Below are 17,966 nucleotides of genomic sequence, written 5' to 3'. Positions count from 1 at the left end.
TGTAAAGTGAGCCTGGGGAGAGTCACATGGAGAGAAAAGTCATTTTCTCAGACTTTCACAGAGAGCAAATTGGTCAAGCAATGGCCGTGACTCATCCTCATGTTTTACACTGACAAAAGGATGTACAAAGGGCGGTACAGGGCTACAGGATAAATCCTGAGAGTACTTGGATGACCTTATCAGATACAAAAGTTACATTTCTTGTTATATAGGTCTTGCCTTTACAGTGGACCACTTACATTCTTGGGGGTTACACCCTTAGAGCTCCCATGACTTGTGAAAAACCACAATTTAAGAAACGGTCAGAAAAAATGTCTATAAATGCCTATTTTTATAGTTTAAACCCTAAATATACTACATTTCCCATAGTTGTGTAATTTCATTTAATAAAATACTGCATTAATAAAGCTTTGGGTACTGCAGGGCATTTTGGTGGCATTTTAGAGATTCTAAGGCTTTAAGAAGAACAAAATTGAGAACACTTATGATACTACATGTGGTACAGCAACTTATACCACAAGGAACGTGGGAATGCTGGTCCATCTGCAGAGATGGGTTATAGACAGCAGCTAGGAGAACTGAACAACACTCTTGGATTGTCTACTTGCAAATCTCCCACCAAAAAAGAAATTGTGGGGGATATTTGAAGATTTCATAAAATTGTGGGAGTTTCCATGAACAACCACGAGTTAGGTTCTAAGGAAAAATCTGCAAATTATTGAGGTTGAAAATTCTGAACTGCTACTTCATAGCAGTATAGTGTATATATACAGTGGAGTACTACTATGCCATAAAGAAGCATAAACTTGATTCATTTTATTCATTTATTTTTAGGTAAATGGATGTACCTCAAGACCATAGTTTTAAGTGAAATAAATCACCCTATACATTTAAATATCACATTGTTTCTCTTGTGTGAGAATCTCAAAGGGTAACTTAGGAACAAAATGGAAGATAGATATTCGAAAGTAGAAAGAACATGTTCAACTGGGAAGGGAAACAAGGAAGGAAGAGTGGGGATGGAAGAAAAAAGGACTGAAAAATAGAATGGAAGAAAATAAAGTTTTCAAAAATAGGGAGGGGAAGAGAATGGGAAAAAGAAGAATTAAGATATATTATGTACAGGTACAAATTCCCTATGATGAATGTGATCATTATGGATAGCAAACATGTACTAATAAAAATAAATACAATTGGAGCCGGGGAGATGGCTCAGTAAAATAAGTGTTTCCCTGGCAAGCACAAGGGTCTGAGTTCAATCCCTGGTTCTACCAAAAAACTAAAAAAAGAATAAATAAGTAAATAAATATAATGTATTTGGAATACCAGTAATGTGTTAGTTAAAATGTCTTTCAAATGTTTCTCAATTGGTAGTTTGTCTTATTATTTATTTATACAGTATATGGAAACTTTGACTTTAGATATGCTTATTAGACCTACATATCTCCCCTCCTGAAGCTTTACAAATACTTAGCTCAGATCTAAAGATTAAATATGGTTTAAATACTCCACAGTGAGCATGATTACTTTTATAAATGATATTACAATAAATGTAAGAGATATCTTTTCACATTTCTCTAAACCTGCATATGTGTTGAGCATTTGGTTCTTGGTAGTTATAAAAGTTGAGTCATAGTACTTCTTGGACAGCTAAGGAACCTAAAAAAGGGAGAGCCTGGCATGGGTCTTGGCTTATTTACTTAGAGATGACTCGGATACATACTCCTAATTAAGAATCCCTGTCAGATCAGGGTATGGTAGTGTACATCTTTTATTCCTGCACTCTGGTAGGTTGAGGCAAGAAGACCACAAATTCAAACCCAGCCTGGGCACCTCAGTGATTTAGAAAGATCCTATCTCAAAATTAAAAAATAAAAAAATGAGCTGGGAACGTAGCCAAGCACAAAGGCTCTGGGTTCAATGCCTAGTATGAACAAACAGACAAACAAATAAATAAAAACAACAATAAAAAATCCCACTAGGAGCAATGTACTAGGCTTTGGGTGGGAGTGATGTTCCACTGGAGCCTTGGGGAGCAGAGCTGAAGAGCTGATGTAATTGCAACATGCAAAACACCTCTGAAGCGGGGATCGGGAAGAGATGTACTCACTTTCCACCTGGAGGGTCCAGCTGCAGGACACCTGGCCTCGGCTGTTGGAAGCTGTGCAGCTGTACTGCCCACTGTCTCTGGTCCGGGCACTCAGCAGGCAGAGGTAATAAGCTCCCCCATCCTCATAAACCTCAATGGTGCCTTCTCTTGTTGGCACAGGGATACCATCCAGAAACCAAGTCACTTCAGGCTTGGGGATCCCTGAAACTACAGGCAGGTGAAGAATGTGAGGCCCTTCTGCCTGAGAGAGGTACACTGTGCTTTCTGAGTGGACAGAAGTGTTCAGGCAGGTGGAAGGCAGTGGGGTGGGAAGTGGTGGTGATGGTGGGGGCTTCTTCCCACTCTCGCTGCTTCCTTACCCTGAACTCATCCTTTATGAGAATAAAGATGAGCAAAGGCCCTGGGGAGGAGGAATGTGGGAGGGATGGTTCACCAAGGCCAGAAAGAGGAAGAGAGAGGAGAGGAGATGGCCACTGGTGTTCTGATGGTGGCAATGGTGAGGGTCGTGTTCCTTCTAGGGTGGTACAAATCGGGGCATGGGGCTGATGCTGCATTTTACAAGTGTCTCTCCAGAATGAAGGACTTTCCTAGAGTGAGTCCTCCTGAAGGGAAGACCCCTGGAAGGTGGCATCATGTGGGACCTGTGAGGGGCTGGCTGGATATAGGAAGTGCTGCCCCCAGGGCTGGCTTCTGGGGACCAGGAACTCTACCAACTCTACTCACCACTGCACTTGAACTTGACTGTTTCATGTTCACAGACTTCCAGGTTTTGAGGCTTGCTCTCAAACTTAGGCAGTGTTGAGTCTCTCTGGCCTTCCATGAGAGTTTTCCTAGGGGCAACTGTGCTCACAACTTCTGGGCTTTCCAGGCCAGACCACCTGGTTGGGAGGGTGGTTGGCCGGGAAGCAGCTGGCCTCTTCCTCTCTTCTCCAGAAGGAGATGGAGCTCCCAAAGCTGGCGCTCTGGGTTCCGGCTGAACTTTCGTGGCTTGCAGGGTGATGGTGCTGGGAGTCTTCTGTAGGAGGGGAGTCTGCAGGACCTTTCTGGGGGAGTCCTCACATACCTCTGCTTTAGGCTTCTGCAGAGAATGTGATGGGCTGTTTGCAACCCAGGCCATAGAGCCACCTTTATGTAGGCTGGGGCTGGCCTTACTTCCAGCCATTGTCTCCATGCTGTCCAGTTTGGGCCCCTTTGTGATTCCATTGGTCACCTCCCTCCTGATGTCTGCATCGGGGGCCTTTGTTCCTCTCACAAATGACCTGTGGTGTGGTGGTGGGGAGGGAGGGAGGGAGGAGAAGGAGAGAGCATGATGATCTGTTGTCACAAACATTCTCCTCAGAAGCACAGACTCCAGGGCTCGGCAGCTCATAAATTAGGGGCAAACAAGAGCAGAAGCTTTTCTCTGCAGTTTGCTCAGTGTCCTGAGCCAGAGCACCAGGGCTGTTCTTGACACGTCCCTGTCCTTACCTCCCTCCGGAGCACTGTTTAGCTGTGCTTCTGTTCTCAAGCCACCCAGTGGGCATCCCTGCTCTCACAGCCCCCCTCTAGCCCAATCCTATTCAGCAAGAGTAGTTCATCTTTCAGAAACATAAATTATACTCCAGGGTTTTCCACATGTTCCACTCTTTTAAGAATAAAACAGGGCAAGGGATATAGCTCAGCAGTACAAGTGTCTCTCTGGCAAGTTCAAGGTCTTGAGTTCGATTCCTAGTACCAAAAAAAGAAAGAAAGAAAGAAAGAAAGAAAGAAAGAAAGAAAGAAAGAAAGAAAGAAAGAAAAGGATAAAACAGCCATGTAAGATGCCCTTAGGTGAGCCGGCTCCAGCTCCCTATAAGCCCTCAGAAGATGCTGTCACACTGCTTGCAGCCTGTAGCTGCTCCAGTGTCCATCTGGGCCCCACAGGGCCTCTTCTTTCAGAGATCACACATACTGTTTCCTCTGTTTAGAACACATTCTCTCAGGCTTTTCTTTGCCTGATAAAATTATAATTCATAGGTCGGAGTTCTAATAGCGAGTCTGCAGAAAGGGTTCTCCTAACCTTGAAGTCTGACTTAGCGTCTCTGTCATTCTTCATCACAGACAGGTCACAGCACTAAGTACACACCCGAGTGGCTGTGTAAGCTCTGCTCATGGTAGACAGCTGGCTCACCCCATGTACCAAGGCCTAGTTCTGGGTCTCACACACAGAGAGAAAGCACCTCAGACCACAGGCTGACTGAGGATGCTGGCCTGGTGTCTTTGAAGTCTTCCCAAGCACAGTTAACTTGGGGATAAAGAGGAAAATGGAAGTACGGAACTTTCAAGAATCTTGATACTGACAGCAAGCTGCATTCGAAACTGGAGGGCACATTAGGAAAGGAGAACAACGCACAACATCCCACATAAAAGCCCTCTAAATAAAAACACCCTAAAACCCAGTCAAATCTTCCTTGCTACACAATGTCTTGGAAAATCCAGGGCATTTTTTCTTTTTCATGACTCTTTTCCTTGCAAGATAGCTCAAGATGGAAACCAAGAACCACAAAACCCAGGCATACCTGCTGGCACTGTCCAAACCTGGAAGAAGGGGAGGAAAAAAGACAGTTAGTGGAATACTTTATATGCTTAGAGGAAAAAAATGACAACATGAGTTTTCATCCTTGCCATGATGGTCCCCTCGTCTTTGGTTGGTCTGAGAAACTCTCAGCCCTGGTGAGAGAATCCTAGTGCTCAGGGTGGCCCTCCATGGCTTCTGACAAGAATCCTGTCCCCTTCACTCAACAGAAGAAGCAAAAATGAAGGGAGGGACAAACTAACAGAGTTCATCTATTGAAAATTTCAAACCCAAAGACTTAAATGTAGCTGTGGCTCTCAAAAACAGAACCCTCAAAGTGTTCATGCTGGACAAATACATGCCCTACAAGCATATAAAGTAGAATTTTATTCTGTTTTTCCAAGAAAAAAATAGATGACATACTATTTTCCTGCCATGTTCTCTTTTTAACTTTATCACAGAAAAAATTAAAAAATATACAACAGTAGAGAAAGAAATCACAACCCTTCAAAGCCATAAGCAAGTCTATGGACACAGCAATATTTCCCTGCCCTATCTCTTTTGTCTTGTTTCATTTGTACATTAAGTCCTTGAGTTTTCACAGATACAACTGGACCTTGCATTACAAACATTAGTAGATGCAAAAACAATCACAGAAGTAGCTCATATGTCTGTTGGACGTTGTTTCAGTTGTGCTGTTGTGTATACAGTATTTGTATGTATATGTATTTGTGTATGTTTCACACTACAGTATTTGTGTTTTGTATGGTTTACATTGTATATTTGTGATAAAGGTGTACAAGATTCACTTTGTCAGACTTATTAATGAATCTGACTTATGAACATTCTCCCAGAATGGAACTTACTCGTAAGTCAGAGATTTATTGTACTTTAAAACAAATCACAGGCAACATATCATTCTGTATTAAGTGCATTTTAAGATTCAAGGCTGGGGTAAGTGAAGTGACATTGGTTGAAATCCTGCTCCAGATGTCTGATGGCAGATCCTGACCTTCAGGGAGATGTGAAGTCACATTATTTGATCAGAAGCAGGATTTCCTGTTTTAAGGATTCCACTGGAATAGAGCATACACCAGTAGGCACTGTACATAGAATGAGTCAAAAATTGTTTCACAGACAATTCTTATCTCATTAAATGTGTTTATATATGCACATTTGTTCTGGGTTGCCATGTAAAATAAATTTCCTTCTGTGCATTGTAAAAAACACTGGAGCTAATAAAAAAAGGTAAATGCAACAAGATGACTCAGTTTCTGAGAAAGGAAGGAGATGCAAAAGAGAAATCATAGGAAGAGAAGAGGAAAGAGTGAAGTCACTTCCTGTCCTGAGCCTCAGGATACAGCTAATTTCTATGACCAATAAAATTTATGGCCACAGAAATCACGTCCAGTCACATCACATTCAGCCCCTTCCCCATGTGCATGCTGTAGCTTCCCCAGGCTGCACTTGGAGCCACCAAGAGGAGCATACCTATGGAGGACACTATTCAGAAGACACCAAAGGAAGCACCGACAATGGATAATGATGACTTGAGCACGAGAGGGACAATTGGGAGAAGGATGCTAACCAATCTGGTGAAAAGAACATGGGAATATGGGGTGGAATGAGTCAAGTTGAAGGAACCCTGGGTTTGAAGGACAGAGAACACAACAAGCTAAATTTAGGCAGAGATGATGGCAAGACATCAGCAACATCCACCCCTTCAATCAATGAAGGTACAAAGAAGGTATGTGAGCAGGAAGGAAGGCTGGGGTCAAGTGTAGGGTCACACATGAAGGGGTAGCCCATTCATTGCCCTTTCCCTAGGGCCAGGTCAGTACTGTTGGCCAAACCTACTTCCTTCTTGTCCAAGACCCTGCCCCAAGAGAATGCATGGGTACGTAAGGCACAAACATCCTGTAAAACACCAGGAAGGGGTCCCTCAGCACCACTCCCATACCTGGGATGGAGAGCTCTGCTGACATGGATGCCTTTCCTGATCCATTTACCACCATGCATGTGTACATGCCCACATCATCCTGGGTGACCTCATGAATTTCCAGGACCTGCATCCCATTCTTCTCTGACATAGACACACGTGCACTCGCCTGCAGTGGGACATTTTCCTGTGGATGGCAAAAGGGTAGCTTGGTCACAGAAATTTACTCACCTTTTGGCGCTGCCTGCCTCCTACTAGTCCTGCAGGACAGATCTCTGCTCTGGGTGTCATGCTCAGAGGACAGGATGGGACAGCTGAGTATCCTGCTTTGAGGTCTATGTGTAAGAGATTATTTTGGGTCCAGATTAGAGCAGATGAATGGGAAATGTTGCAAAGGAGTCTGGTCTTGAGATAAAGAATCCTGAATTCCTAACTTCAGTTTGTCTTTGCCTCTCCTCTGACTGTTTCAGATGTTTCTCACTGTCCTGCCCATCCCCACCCTGTCTCATTGCCTCTTCTACCTCTCTTCACTTCCCCATCCTTGAATGATTGCTAAAGCACTTCTCCCTTGGAGTGCCCCAACATTCTGAGGTAGGTAGCACTATTTGTACCTCACAGATAAAGAAAAAGTGTTCCAGAGATCACATGACCTGTCCAGGGTTATATATCTTGAAATGTTCAGGTCTCAACTCAGGTTTATGTTGTTTTCTGAGTGTGGGGATTAGAGGAACACTGTGGTCTGAATAACAGAAGGGGAGAGTGCAAATGGAGAAACACAAGCATCACTATCAAACATACAGAGAACCTTCAAGAACTACCTATTGAAATGGAGAGAACTGATTAGAAAGTCAGACATTCAGTCCAAGTGTCTGACCCAGAACTCCCAGACTTCCCAGAGCTCAGCAGACAAAATCTTACCTTGAGCCAAGTGACCTGAGGTTGGGGCCGGCCAGTGACTTTGCAGGAGAATCGCCCCATTTGTCCTTCTTTGACCACTGCTCGGCCCAACTTGGTAGCAAACTTTGGTGGGCACTCCCCCCAAATGCTAGGACGAGTTTCCACTGCTGTCGTTGAAAATCTGTCCCTGGAAAAAGAAGTCACCAGAGAATCCAGCCCTAGACAAGTTAGTTATTCAGTCTTTTCTCCACCCCATCCAAGTGCCTTAGCCTTCCCAATGCTACACCTGAAACACTTTTCCCTGCCCCCTCTGGAAAAATGTATGTTACCAAAACCTATTGCCTATACCTCCTAGGCATGCAACTACACTCGATTTCTCTGACTCTCTTGTAGGTAGGAATACCTGAATTCTACTAAACTCTGCCAAATGCCTGGGTTTTGGACCATAGATGCTAAGTGGAAGTGTTGTATGCAACTGCCAGGGCTGTCTCATGCAAAACTCTTAAAGATTATTTAACGCTCTCCTGACCCTCTAGTGGCTAGATTTGGAGGCTCCAGGAGATAGGCTTAGCAAATGGAGGAAGAAGCCTTGGCTCCTGGAAGAGAATGTGGAAAGATCCCACTCCGCTCAAGAGCATCTGGATTGAAGTTCCCTTCACTGAGAAATAAGCTTTCTCTGTATTGAATCATTGCCATTTGGCCCTCATCTCTGACAGCAGCTACTGTTACTTGCCTAGTCAAGTCGGCTCACTGAAACCTTCTGACTTAGCTGGATTGGAGTCCCCTGCAGACTATGGTCATATCTCCACTTCTGATAGGGACCACTAGGAAACGGCTCTAAGCTGGATATAAAATTAACCAATTGACTTCCCATGTTTACTTGTGAGTCTGTCCAAGACATAGGCCCCTTGTCTGGAAATGAGCAGTGGATTCATAGTAAGTGAACCTCTGTGAGTCACTGGTTCTGGCTGAGGGCTGTAGTGGCCTGTGAAGCCATCATGCCTCAAAGGACAAGACAAGACCACAGCTAAGCACACATGACTTCAACCTTAATTAACCAGATAAAGATTGTAGCTGCAGGCATCTCACTTCTACAGTGAAGGCCATCCTGGACATAAGATAGTTCTCCTAAATATAATGTATTACTTGGAGAAGTCCTTGGGGACTTCCAAATTCCTGTCCAGATGCACTTTTCTTCAGTATCCTCATCTCTTGTTTGAAAATAGAATAAATGCTGACTGTCCAGAGTTCTTTGTCTTAGCTCCCAGAGAATCTCAAATTCTGTTAGAGGGTCTTAAACCTCCTGGAGCCCTAAAAACATACCCACTTGACTCTGTTATTTAAGCCTTTATGGTACACTTGTTTGAGAGAGTCCAGGCCTGATCCGTGTGCAATAACCAAGGGATAATATTAATATTATGCATTTCCTTAGCATTCAGCAGCCAGGTCAAATGGTCTACCCATGGAGGCTCTCACCCTTTAGTTGGTACAACCTAGGCTACCCAAGAAGACTTACTCCATGGGCCTGTCCTGGTCAAGCCAGAAGGAAAAGCCAACTTAATCTTTACTTTCACTTAGACTTCCCAAAACTTACCCCAGGGTTTTGGAAACCACAGGTTGGCCATGCTTCTTTGCAAAACTCTCTGCCAATATAAAACAGAAAGAAGGGTAAAGAGTCAGGTTTGAGCCAATGTAGAGGCATGAAAGTCAGAAGATTCAACAATGGGGGAAGGTAGACAATGGAAGTAATGGTTCACTCTGGTGAACCATGCACTAAGTCACCAGGGTACTAGGTTAGGTACTTAACATACATTTATCATGTAACTTTCTTGTAATAATGTGGCTGGTTCTTCATTATCCTGTATGTTAAAAGAATGAAAAAAATAAGATTCAGAGAATTTAAGTCATCCACCCAAGGTCATAGTGCCAGAAACAGTGGAGAAATTCACCCACGTTGGCCAGGTTCTAGAACATTCAACCACTCTGCTGAGTTGCCAAGTGTCACACTGGGCTATCATCCATTGTGAGAATTAACTGTGGGGATACAGGACCTCTCCAGAACATGACACATTTCAAGAGATGGAGGGAGAATGACGTCTATTACTGGGTCTGTTCATCACCACTGATACAACACTCCATTTGAGGAAGGCCCAGCAAATAGCAAACTAAAACGCAGCAGGAAGGATCACTACGGATGAGCCACAATACGGCCGGTACCTGCTCTGAATGTGTGGTGCTACCCACTGGGCACTTCCAGGCCTGGCTGAGAAGCTGCTGATCTTTAGTGAGTGGTGGCAATGCTTGTTAGGAAGCAGTTAAACCGCAAACTCAGACAGACGGCCAGGACCAGCTTGTTTTATTCAGCTGCTGCCACTTGGGAGGGGTAATCCATAAGACAACCAGAAAATAATTAGTGAGTTACTTCTTCTGGCTTTCTTTTTTTTCCACAGAGAGGGAGGAGGAGAGAACATTTTTGAGATGGTGATCCCCCAGAAGTTGTCCTCTTTTTTTTTTTTTTTTTTTTCCACAAGCAGGGAATGTTTATACAACCTTACCTAGATACACATGGAAAGGAAAGGGCAAAGGTCATTCTCTGATGTGAGTAGATATCTGTGTTGGAGAATTTGGAGGGTGTTTACTGGAAAAAAGTCAATTTCCTTAAACTCTCACACTGATTACATTTACACAACAGTGTAGGAACACAGGAGTGCAGGAGGAAGACCATGGCTAAATATGCCCTTAGCCATACCTGTAGGATTTGAGGTTCTACCAGAACCTTCATGAAAAGGGATTCCACAATTAAGTTGTGACTTTGAGTTATGGCAATGACTACATACACATTTAACACAACTACTTAGTGATCTGCATCTAGTTTTCATTCCATCACACGATTTAGCTCTTGTCATTGCACTCTCGGTTCAAGATTAGAACTTCTAAATTGATAACAGGACAGGCTTGCTTTGGAAGGGCCCCATGGTCAAACTGCCAGGCCTCTCACTGCCAGAGGAGTACCAACTGTTTAGCTCCCCCAGAAAGTACTGGACAAGTAAGAATCGTAAGCTTTAACATGCTCTGCTCGTGGACCAGCATGACTCCATTCAGAGGAGATGGTGCTAAAAATAGAAAAAAAGGGGACCAGTGAGATAGCTCAGCAGACTAAAGCACCTGCTTGGGCAAGCTTAGGCAAAGTGCAGGGACCATGGTCAGATGCCTGGTACCACATGCCATGCCAGCCCCACCCCCAGGCTGGGCTGAGCAGGCCAGAGTCTGGGGCATAATGGCACATGCCTGTAATACCAACACTGGGGAGGCTGAAAGCAGGAGGATCACCACAAGTCCGAGCTGTGTAGTGAGACCCTGCAACAACCAAATACATAAAAAAAATAGAAAAAAAATTTACAGCACTGTGTATTTTAGTCTTATTTGTAATGGATAATAGCAAAAATTGGAATTAACATATATGTCACTCAGTAGAAAGAGAATAATTGGTTAAACAAAATGTTCAATTACACTTTCTTCTGTCATTAAGCTTAAGAACAGATAAAACAGGAGCTGGGGACTGTAGCACCATTGGTAGATTCCTTGCCTAGCATGTACAAGGCCCACTACCAACAAAAAAATAATCAGTACATGCAGAAATGTGTTAAATATTGTCTCATTTGTTCCCAAGTGAACTACAGCCAAGTTATGAGCCTCACCTATCCACTGGGCTCCAAAGTGGCCACTGTCTTGCCCAGCCTACTGGTTAGCTCTCTGACCTGTCCTCACTCAGATGTCTATAGCATTTGGCATGAGGACCACTCTGCTTCAGCACAGCTTATCTTCTAGACTCTGCTTCTAACAGGTAGCTGTCCTTCTCCCACCTCCTTTCTTATTCAGCACCTATATGTTGTAGCGCTCTCAAGGTGACTCCTGGGCCCCTTCTAGCTCAAGCTATCTCCCTGGGAGGTCTCAGTTCCATAGCTTTAAACCTCACCTCAATGTTGATGACCTAAGCACTATGCCACTGGAAGTTGTCTTGTTCTAATCAGACATATCTAGAACAATCCCCAGCACATTGTAGGTATTCAAATTCTTGTTAAATAAATGAATTTTAAGAAATAAAAGAGCAATATACAAAGTATCTTTTCACTGTAATCATAAGGTGAAACTAAAATAGCCATGCATCAGAAAATTAGAAAAGATCTCTTAATGTTATTAATAATGATTATTTTTTGATGTTAGGATGCTTAATTATTTTATTCATTTATCCATCTCTATTTTCTAAAACCAATGAATACAATGGTAAACAAAAATAACAAACCTAATCGCTAAAAAGATAAAAAGAAAAAAATTATAGCAAGAAAGACAGGAAATGAATTCTGGCATGGAAACAGGATAGACAGGGTTCCCCACACGTGCTGTATACGACAGCAATATCCACAAAGCCAGTCACTAACATTTTCCCCTACTGTACTACTCATTGCACTCACTAATATCACTATATCATTCATCTTATCCTGGACTAAAGATTTTATTAATATTAGATTAATCAACTAATGATCTATGATTTCTCCATACAGTGAAATACTACTCAGGTATAAAAAGGAATGAAATACTGATTTATTTTATAGCACAGAGCTTAAAATATATGTCAAGTGAATGAGGCCAGATGCTAAAGGCCACATACAGTAAGATTCCTTCTATACAAAATGTAAATAGTTGTCAGGCCCTGGGGAAGAAGAAGGTGGGAGGAAATACCCAGTGGGATAAGATGAGTTCCACTTGGGGTAAGAAGTCTTAGAATTAGTGGTAGTAGTTGTTCAACATTATTATTATTATTATTATCATTATTATTATTATTTTAGGGAAGGGTCTACAGAGTGTTCAGGGTCTCACTACTAGACTGGACTTGTAGTGATCTGCCTGTTTACAGTCGCAAAACAGCTGGGATTATACTTGTGCGCCACCATACCCAGTCTCAATTGCTGTCTCAGTGTGCCCTGGGTGTGGGGCTGGCACGGCAGGCCTTGGCATCGAACCCGTGGCCCCTGTGCCTGCTTGCAGGTGCTTTAATCCACTGAGCTATTTGGTTGGCCCAAAACATTATATTTAATGATACAGAATTGTACACTTTAAAATGGTTATGAGGATAAATTTTACCACAATAAAAACTCTTAGAAATGAAACATCTCCACAAAAATGTGGCATTTGCACATAAAACCAGCAGAAGAATGTTATGTAGAGGTGCTTCTATGTCAGAGTAAGAAGAATTTATGGTATAATTCAAGGTGACATAGAAAGCAGCCAGCTACAAGTAAATGTGAGGAATGTTTTTTAATGTGAATTATAACCAAAGAGTTTGCATCAAAACAAAGAGAATTTGGACTAACATAACTAACAAGGTCTATTTATGGGGAGTTTTTTGTTGCAAACTGTTAGATAAGGCAAGATTAATTTTGCAAAAGTATGAAAATCTGGAAAAATAGTTAGGCTGTGCTGAAAAATAAGTGGAAAGTGGATTAAAGGCAGATGCCAAAATTAGAAGAGCCAGTTAAGAGAACTGGTGAAGACAGGCTCAACTTGGCAAGCAAAAGGGAAGACCAAGACACTGAAGGAATTTTAACCACACATCTTAGATTTTTTCAAGGACAAGTAAAAGAATGCTGGCAGGCTTTCTGAGTAAAAAGGTCAATAGAGGAGAGTAAAAGTAAATCAGGGATTCTGTCAGAGGATATAAAAAGACTGAAGGGAAACAACACAGGACTCAAAAAGTGAACAGTATGGTTAAGACAGTAAGGACGAGAAATGCTTCTAAAACTCTCTGCTGAGAATGTATCTCTTGAACTGGAACTCTGCAAGAGACACAACTAACAGGGCGACAGGAGCAAGCCCCGATTGTTCCAGGCAAACAGGCCAACTTTATCCTACTTTAGCCAACTTCAAAGCACTTAAGTGTTGTTTTAAGTGATGTCTTTCCAATCTATTAGAACAGAAGGTCACTTTTTAATGCCCTCATGCCATCTGAATTAAGGTTCATGGCTAACCACCTACACATATGATTTCAAAAGAAAATAAACATGAAACTTTAATTAAGATATTAAGGAAACATCAAAGGAAAATAAATTATAATCCTATGCATGCCCGTATGCAACCATTTAACCATGACTATTTCAATATGTAAATACTCAGGCACAGAAGACAAGCGAATGGCTGGATGCCCATGTCAACTTCTAATGCATGGCTTTCTAATGTTTGGGTTTCAAAGTGGAGGATCAAAAAGCATGCTACACAAGTAAGTCCAGGCAAATGAAGGGATAAAAGTAATCCTAGAATTTAAAAAGGGTTAAAATAAATAATACAGCAAAAAAGAAAATTACTCCCTCCCTCCCTCCCTCCCTCCCTCCCTTCCTTCCTTCCTTCCTTCCTTCCTTCCTTCCTTCCTTCCTTCCTTCCTTCCTTCCTTTCTTTCGGTAAAAAAAAGAAAATAACCATAAAAGGAGGTAAGACATCAAGGGAAGTTAGAGACCACCAAAATGAAGAAAATAAAATAAAAAGATAACCTAAAGTGGGAAGCTGAAACAATTGTGTTTTATAACATGGTATTGAGTGTAAAAAAGCTATCACAGAAACCTTATGTATGTCTTTACAATTGCACCACACCTTGAAACATAATTCAATAAATGGTTTGAAAAACAACAACACAGTAATAAAATGATGTTATAGAGAAGCCGTGTGTTAGGATGTAATCCCAAAATATACAACTTCAATATGTAACATTTTTATAACATATTTGTCACTTTACCCCAACATTTTAAAAAGATATGCAAGGTGACAATAAAATCCAATAGAGTACCTACATTTATTTTTCTTTTACTTTAAACAGATTTTTTTTGGTGGTACCAGGGATTGAACTCAGGATCTTGCACTTGCCAGGCAGGCACTTATTCCACTGAGCTATCTCCCCAACCCCTAATTTTTCTTTTATTTTAAAGAAAATAAAATATAGTAAAAAAATTAAAACAAAACAAACAAAAAAAACCATTAGAAGTGATACAGATTTCACTAAACAAAATAATATAATTCAATAATGACTGTTATACTGCATAATGTCTTCAAATTGTTTAAATTATCAGATATAAGCATGCAAAACTGGTAAAAAATTTTTATGAGAAGTTAAAAAGGAAAAGAAAGAAAAAAATATTAACTGCTCCTTTCAATAGACCAGCAGAAATCAGCAGTACAATTATCCAAGCTGCCCTGTATATATCCATAAATGTATCTTTTTCTCTTCCTTTTTTCTTTTGTGCTTTTCCTCATCCCAGTTGTTCCTTCCCTTTGAACAGATTCTTTCCTTTTCATAGTATCTACTGTACCTTTCAGATTTTACTCTTTCAGATTCGTATACTAGCGAGACAACATGATGTTTGTACATGCAGGTCCGATTTATTTCACTTATGAATATGATTTCTAGTTGTATCCATCTACCTATGAAAGCTTCAGAGTTTATCTTTCTATCAGTTCCTCAGTTGATGGACATTTGGGTTGTTTCCAAGAGTTAGCTATGACAAATTTGCACAACTATACACATGGGTGAACATATATTGCTGTAGTATGATGTTTTCATTCTTCTGGAAAAATACGCAGGAGGGGAACAGCTGGCTTGAACAGGTCCCCCAATGCTAGCTTTTTGAGAAATTTTCACACTCTTTCCATAGTGATTATACCAGTCTGCACTCCTACCAGCAGTGCAGAAGTGTTCTTTATTCCTCATACCCCCTCCAGCAGTTATTGGTTGACTTCTTGAGGACAGGCATTCTGTTTTGTTTTGTTTTTTTTTTTTTTTTTTCGGTACCAGGGATTGAACCCAGGACTCTGTGCTTGCCAGGCAGGCACTTATTCTACTGAGTTATCTCCCCAGCCCCTGGCTGTTCTTTTTGGGGTGAGATGGAATCTCGGTGTTGTTTTACTTTGCATTTCTTTCTTTCTTTTTTTAAATGTATTTGGTAGAGAGTCTTACTATGCAACTTGTGATCCTCCTGTTTTCAGCCTCCCCAGTGCTGGGCTGGTCTACATGGTTGGGTTAGCTTGCCCAGGTTCAGGGCTGGCAACGTATGTGGTGCTGGGGATTGAATCTTGGTCCCTGTGCTTGCCTAAGCAGGTTCCTAGTATGCTGAGCTATCTCACCAGCCCTTTAATTTGCATTTCTTGAATGACCAATGATGTTGAACATTTTTTCATATATTTATTTGCCATTTGTATTTCTTCATCTGAGAAGTGTACATTCATCTCAAATGCCCATTTTTGGATTAGGTCTTTGAATTTTGGGGGCCTGATTTTTTATATGTTCTAGATAGAAGTTCTTTGTTGGAGGGATAGTCAGCTAAATTTTTTTTTTTTCAGGTACCAGCACTGAACTCAGGTAAAATGGATCAGAAATTTAAATATTAAATAAATCTACTGGAGGAGAAAATAGGTAGAAATCTTGAAGACATAGGGGTAAGTAGAGAGTTCATAAACAAAAACCAAGTTTCACAGGAACTTGGAGTATTAATTTTACTTAGAGTATTAATTTCAAGCTAGGAACTGTAAAGCCTCCTGCCTTTTTTTTTTTGTTGTTGTTGCCCAGGATTGCTTGCCAGGCAGGTGCTTATGTTACTGAGCTATCTCCCCAACCAATCAGCTAAATTTTTTCCCAATTCATGGGTTTTCTTTTTACTCTGTTGGTGATTTCTTTTGATGTTCAGAATATTTTAAAAAGATGAGATCCCAGTTGCTGATTCTTTGAAATATTTCCTGTGCAACTTGGTTTTTGTTCATGAGCTCTCTACCTACCCCTATGTCTTCAAGATTTCTACCTATTTTCTCCTGTAGTAAATTTATTTAATATTTAAATCTTTGATCCATTTGGATGTTAGTTTAGTGCATGGTGATAGATATGGCATGTGGAAAGCCAGTTTTAGTTTTTGGCATGTGGAAAGCCAGTTTTTCCAACACCATTTATTAAAGAGGTCTTTAACTGTCTTTCTTCCAGTGAGCATGTTTGGCCCTAGTATGTTTGTAGTTACTTATTCTAATCTTTTCCATTGATCCTCAGGTCTGTTTTTTGCCAATACCATGCTGATTTTATCACAGTAGCTTTGGAGTATTAATTTCAAGTCAGGAATTGTAATGCCTCCTGCCTTGCCTAGGATTGCTTTTGCTATTCTAGGTTGGAGTACCTACATTTAATACATCTCCAGTAATTTAAGAATATTTGATTCTTTTTTTTTCCCCCAGAATTGGGGATTGAACTCAGGCCCTTGCGCTTGCCAGGGAAACGCTTATTTCATTGAGCCATCTCCTCAGCCCCAAGAATATTTGATTCTAAATCTATTGAATTTCAAGTTTCCTCTGACCCATATTTTCAGGGCAATAATGTAGCAATATCACATTATATATTGTATGTATAATTATATATACATCATAATAAATATAAATTATATAATATACAAATTACATAATGAATATGTGCCCAGAGAAAATTCTTTTTAAGTCATGTTGTGCTGGCAAGTCTAAGAAACTGGAGGACATGCTTGCCTGGAAGCACTCCCTGCACCTCAGGATTGGGCCACTAAATCCCAGCTCCTTCAGCATTGCACTGTGAGACAGACCACAGTGTCCCCCACGCCTCTCTCATGTACTCTAAAGGGTGAGACTATCTCCACCTAGAGTCACTGGCTTAGGAAAACCTCTGCAGAAATGCCTGTAACAGTGTTGCTGGGTGAACACTAAACTTGATATTTAAGAAAAAAGAAAAAAATTCAAATTATATTTCGCTCAAAGTGGTTGCTGTTTTTGCTGAACTGTTATATCTTAATCTTCCTGAAGCATGTTGCTTTTCTCCATTTACTCTCACTCTTGCTATACATATAGCACTTTTCTTGTTGAAGCACTGTCTAATGCTTTATCCGTAATGGATACTGAATCAGGGTTTGGTACAGGGGAAGTCACACAGGTAAGGTCAAATATTTATGAGCTCCTACTACGGGCCAGACCCATTATGAGTAAAGGTTGGTGTTAGTCTCCAACATTGGGCATTCAGTACCTGATCAAAAAACCCACATCCTTACCCTCATGGAATTTACAGTCTAGTGAGGAAGAACACTAAAAACATACCATTTACAATTTAAACACAAGTGAGTTTGAGTACAAATGCCAGTGAGAGCTGAATGCTTTGAAACAATACTTGACTTAGCCATGTAGAAGTGGGGTGGCTGGGGTTTCTGAGGCAGTGAGTTGAGGCCAGAGGGTGAGTAGGATTTCTGAGTGGAGAGGAGACAGGAGCAGCAAGGTAGGAGAAAGTTCATCACCTAGGGAGAACCAGGTTTTTGTGGTGGGAGAAGAGCAGGCTAGAAGGGAGCTAGAGAAACAGTCAAAGCACACCTGCAGGGCTTAGTTGTGGATTATGAGTCCTAACTCAAATCCAACTGTTGGGGCGGGGAGATGGCTCAGTGGAATAAGCGCTT

General features: G+C 41.3%; 1 protein-coding gene across 2 annotated transcripts in view; it reads right to left on the bottom strand.

The window, feature by feature from the left end:
• The window catches only part of Mylk (myosin light chain kinase), a 228,515-nt gene that overhangs the window by 115,341 nt on the left and 95,208 nt on the right, over nucleotides 1-17,966 (bottom strand). For both annotated transcript variants that reach the window (XM_023702276.1, XM_023702275.1), the window contains exons 4-9: nucleotides 9,074-9,122; nucleotides 7,501-7,666; nucleotides 6,604-6,769; nucleotides 4,648-4,666; nucleotides 2,834-3,369; nucleotides 2,111-2,317 (exon numbers count right to left, since the gene is read on the bottom strand). In XM_023702276.1, the coding sequence (XP_023558044.1) occupies nucleotides 2,111-2,317; nucleotides 2,834-3,369; nucleotides 4,648-4,666; nucleotides 6,604-6,769; nucleotides 7,501-7,666; nucleotides 9,074-9,122 (1,143 nt within the window). The remainder of the gene's footprint in view (nucleotides 1-2,110; nucleotides 2,318-2,833; nucleotides 3,370-4,647; nucleotides 4,667-6,603; nucleotides 6,770-7,500; nucleotides 7,667-9,073; nucleotides 9,123-17,966) is intronic.

Source organism: Octodon degus, unplaced genomic scaffold (assembly GCF_000260255.1).
Source record: "Octodon degus isolate 3935 unplaced genomic scaffold, OctDeg1.0 scaffold00147, whole genome shotgun sequence".
NCBI classification, from domain to species: Eukaryota; Metazoa; Chordata; class Mammalia; order Rodentia; family Octodontidae; genus Octodon; species Octodon degus.
Note: the sequence above shows the minus strand (reverse complement) of the source record. Positions and strands in the feature narration are given on the sequence as shown.